At 34.5% G+C, this 4,623-nt stretch overlaps 1 protein-coding gene across 1 annotated transcript; it reads right to left on the bottom strand.

Moving 5' to 3' along the window:
- Positions 1–2,074: 2,074 nt before the first annotated feature.
- On the bottom strand, positions 2,075–3,695 carry LOC134231837 (beta-1,3-galactosyl-O-glycosyl-glycoprotein beta-1,6-N-acetylglucosaminyltransferase 3-like). The gene is made up of 2 exons (XM_062713813.1): positions 2,681–3,695; positions 2,075–2,376 (listed from the first exon to the last, which is right to left on the bottom strand). Exons 1-2 carry the CDS (start codon positions 3,573–3,575, stop codon positions 2,099–2,101), a joined length of 1,173 nt encoding a protein of 390 aa, XP_062569797.1. The 5' UTR covers positions 3,576–3,695; the 3' UTR covers positions 2,075–2,098.
- Between the last annotated feature and the right edge of the window lie 928 nt (positions 3,696–4,623).

Genomic DNA, 4,623 nt, shown 5'->3' on the forward strand with positions numbered 1-4,623 from the left:
AAAAAAAGCATCAATAATCATTGGCAGTTATTATTATATTATACTTGTTAGACAAGATTCCAAGACCAGTTCACTACATGGTATCTGTAACAGTCTTATGAGGACTCTATCATTAACCTGAAAATATATTCGGGTTACTTCTCTTTTAAATTTCTCTAAGATATTTGCAGGTAAACTTTTATCTGATAACTGTTTCTAATGTACTTGTCAGTGGAAGATATGAAAAATGAACTCAGGGTATGAAGGTCACTATTTTTATCGTCAAACACAAACTGGGTAACTTTTTTGAAAAGAATATTATTTTTATCCATGACAGAATCGATCATTTAAATCCCTTGTATCATAAACAGCAGTGAGGAATTTCAAATATGGTTTAACCTTATCATGATTCAATCTCTTAATGTCAAAGAAAAGGCTGTATGTGTACTGTACTTCTTTAAGGGAGTTGGTGCGTATTGTCTATTCCTTGGTTATATTTCATTATTTTTTCGTTTTGCAAACAATACTAGTATCCAGATACGACTACAAAAAATATAAAAGTAAACTAAAGGCACTGAGAGCAATGAGCTCATTTAATGATACGCCCGCTTCCCATATGGTTATAATGGCAAAGTCCACGTTTTGCGCTGGGAGACCCGAAATAAGTGTCAGTTCAAAAAGTAAAATAGGAGGTCCACAAAGGCAATCCAATGTTTGCATCGGGTCCTAAAACCATAAGAGATGAGTGCCTCATAGAGTAACAGTGGGACGTACAGACAGACAGATGGAATTATTATACTGAAATCCCGATCACTTCATACCTTCCTGCTTTTCAAGCGGGGGTATAATAATAGATTCCGTTATGTCCAACCCTACTGTTATGGTCTTTGATGACTTCACGTAAGTTTTTTAAAGAACGAAACATCAGTTACCGAAAGTGATTATTATTTGTACGTGTATAACTTATTAAACAAATTACAGGTAATAAGAGCACTGAATTCACTAAATGATACCCCCTGCCTCTCATATTATTATAATGGCAAATCCTATGTTTTGGTCTTGGAAACCCAAAATAAGTGTCAGATCAAAAAGTAAAACAGGAAGTGCACAATGGCATTATGTCATAAAAATCTGTGAAAATATCAAATTTTATTCAAAACAAGTTGATGCACCAAAAATATCCGCATTCTCGTTTAAATTAATCATTTCTTAAGTTCTTTCGTCGATGCAATGACCTTTTCAGCAAATACAATTTATCATTGAATTAAAATGCTGGCTGGTTTTTCATACTAATTGTTAGTCCATTATTTAATTACTGAGCTGACGACGGATTTTACCTATACACTGTATTTCCTGTTCATGACAAGGAGCACACGGCGGGTTTGATCGGTCAGCAGGGGATGCTCACTCCTCCATAGCACCTGACCCCATCTCTGATGTTTTGGAGGTCCTTGTTTTCTCTGCTCCTATTTTGTATTGTTTTATGATTTTTGAGCTTGAATACATATATTTCATTCACTGAATAGGATGAGTTTCGGATAAGAGATAGATACTTTTCAATGTAATAGAAAGAGTAGCAGTGTCCATGTTTTTCTGTGGGAAACCCGACATAAGCGTCCGATCATAAAGTAAAACAGGAGGTGCACAATGGCACTATGTAACAAAAATTCTGTGAAATCTCACTATATAAATTTCATTCAGTGGTATTGTAGGAGTAGCGGATGGATGCCCCAAAGCGTTATATAGATGTACATACGGACGGACGTACAGCTAGACGGACATCCTAATCACAATTGAATATACCCTACCGCTTTTCAAGCAGGGGTATAAAAATATTCTTAGGGGCATAATCAAAACATAAACCTAGTTAATGTTACAAATTTCTCCTGCTGTGTGATACTTTATTCCAAGGAGCATGATTAATCCATAAACCCAGTCAATATAGCAAAGTATTCCTATTATTTAAAAAAAAATGTAATGTATAAGAATTCATTGTTTTTTACCCAACACCTACTACGTTGTAGTGAAGTATGGACAAGTTAGGATGATATCCATTTAACATTTTCGATAAAACATTATATTTTTAAAACTGCCTTCATAATTGTTATTAATCTATAAATTAAGTCGTCTTTACTGAGTAAATCAGTTTCCTGTAATAATCTGTTCCAAATGGTTTTGGACTAAAGGATTTATTGAGGAACCACTCTTCCATGCATTGTAATGCCAGAGGTTGGAAGTCATGATGAAACTTATTGGCAAAAAGTTCTTTTTCTGACACAACTCTATTTATGTCCCAAATACCAAACACACAAACGTCATGGACATATTTCCCATTGCAATCCTTGTTCGCCTTCCATGATAATGTGACCGGTATCCACAATTTTCTGTTTGGAAAACCTGGAAAAGAAACTGCTAAATGATATTGCAATTTCATATATTACATCCAATATAGGATTAAATGATCAGGTCCAAAATTCTACTGAAAGCTCATATCATCTAAAGAGCACGAGACACACTCAGCCCATTTGTAAAGAAACAAGATGTGTTTGTGACACACTGCTGTCCTCGTATGACAGCTCGTGACGAGGGTTAAATTTTATCAAATGCAAGTCAAATTCCAAGATTAAGGTCTATCTTCCACACAGGATCTTAAAACAGCACATTGATAAAGATATAAAAGTTAAAAGTTCACTTTACTCACCCAACACACCAGGAACATTAAGATGTTTATTACTGGCTAAGGTCGCCCAGAAGAATTCGTCAGGACTGTATGTGTCTTCTAACCATTTTAATATTTCCTGAGCCTTTACATCATTGACTGAAAAATTCACAAAACTCCAACTAAACACCCCATATGCACTTCCTCTTCCTACAGTGATATTATAAGATGGCGGGTCCTTTTTCTTTCCCGTTGCCTGTATCGTTTGGTCCCGAACTGTGTAAGATTCGTTGCACCTATAATACGCTTTATCATCGTGAATACTTTCTATGCTGCTTGTTCCATTAAAAACCTTTAAGATTTTGACGATTTCTGCGTTAGTTTTTATAGGGTATTCCTGAGGTGGTAAGTTAATGACATATCGCCACTTTATGTCGGTGTTATGTAGTAAATCGAACATACAGTTCAGGTCAGCTTTCAATCGAGAAAACCCTGCATAGATGACATCCTCCAGTTTGGAAGCAATGAAAACATTGGGAAGACAGTTTGCTATAGATGTCATGGCGTATAGTAAGGATGGACCAGTCTCTGAAATTTTGTCTACGTGTATACAATAAACATTATGTGGTCGATAGATGGCATATAGGAGCTTCTCTGTTTGTATTGCATCTTTGTAAGTCAGTATTGTGTAAGCAATGGGGAAATCTAATTCTTCTTGGGACACAGTGTAAAGGTTATAGCTATATACTTCTTTAAATTTGGTACAGTTTTGAGCTAGGTCTCCTATTTGTCTATCCGCTGGATATCTGTACACCATTTTTGCCATTGTTTCATTAGCTGCTGATATATATTCACTGTCACCCTCAATTATGCGTTGACAATCTACCTCATACACTAAACGGCAAGGACCCGGTCGACGAGGGACAAGAGAAGTCATATTGAATGGTTGTTGATGTTTTGGTTGATTAAATAAAAAAGTGATGATCAGGAATTCTTCCGAAAGGCATGTTAGAGAAACGATAGTTATTAGTATCACAAAAGAAATAAGAAGTTTTCGAAACCTTGAGCACTGCACAGCTGAAACTAAAAACAACGCCAGTTCTCCTTTCATCTACTAAAAGGAAAAGTACATTAGTAAAATAGTTCCTTTAAGAGGATGCCCTTTCTTCTTTTAAAAGTGAAAAATACATTAGTAAGATAGTTCCTAAAAGGACATACCAAATCAGGGCCTAATGGGCAAACACGTATAGTTAAAGATAAACGCAATAAACATATTACATTTGTGGTATTTTTAAAGTTTTTTTTATGCAGAGTAGACATATAATATATAGTTTGTTTAATGCAAGATATATCTATGGCACTCCAAATTCACAAAAATGAGATAAACCTAGTTTCACAATTGATAAACTAGGTTCATCGACTGTAAACTATAGTTTACAAACCGTAAACTATAGTTAACGATTCGTTAAGTATAGCTTTCATCTGTAAAACTATATTTAACGGTCGTTAACTATAGTTTACGAATGCTAATCTAAGTTTATCTGTCTGAATAAAGCGTTAACAATAGATTTTGTTGATAAACATAGATTCACGTTTGTAAACTATAGTTTACAATCGTAAACTATAGTTAAGAGACTGTTAATCATAGTTTCACAAATCGTGAAACTATATTTATCAGATCGTTAGCTATAGTTAACGGTTTGCAAACTATAGTTTACAAATCGTGAAACTGTATCAGATAATCTATGTCTTGCAATCGCAAATGATTGTTTTCGATGTTAAGTATAGTTTACGGTTGTGAAACATAGATTATCGCGTTAACTATGGTTTACAGATGTAAAATATAGATAATTAAACGTTGTTAACTATAGTTTAAGTCCGTAAACTATAGTTTACAACCGATAAACCTAGTTTATCGACTGTGAAACTATGTTTTTCTCATTTTTGTGGATTTGGCGTGCCATATATATCTGCAATTTTAAAAT

Source organism: Saccostrea cucullata, unplaced genomic scaffold, assembly GCF_032062105.1.
Source record: "Saccostrea cucullata isolate Sc308-1 unplaced genomic scaffold, CSIRO_AGI_Scuc_v1 ctg1220, whole genome shotgun sequence".
Lineage (NCBI taxonomy): Eukaryota > Metazoa > Mollusca > Bivalvia > Ostreida > Ostreidae > Saccostrea > Saccostrea cuccullata.

What these genes read in the sequence shown, in the direction of transcription:
- LOC134231837 (XM_062713813.1), bottom strand. Translation starts at nt 3,575, where the DNA reads ATGACTTCTCTTGTCCCTCGTCGACCGGGTCCTTGCCGTTTAGTGTAT. An exon ending in TAATGTTCCTGGTGTGTTGG is followed by an intron (nt 2,377 to 2,680) that starts GTGAGTAAAGTG and finishes TTTCTTTTCCAG; the next exon opens with GTTTTCCAAACAGAAAATTG.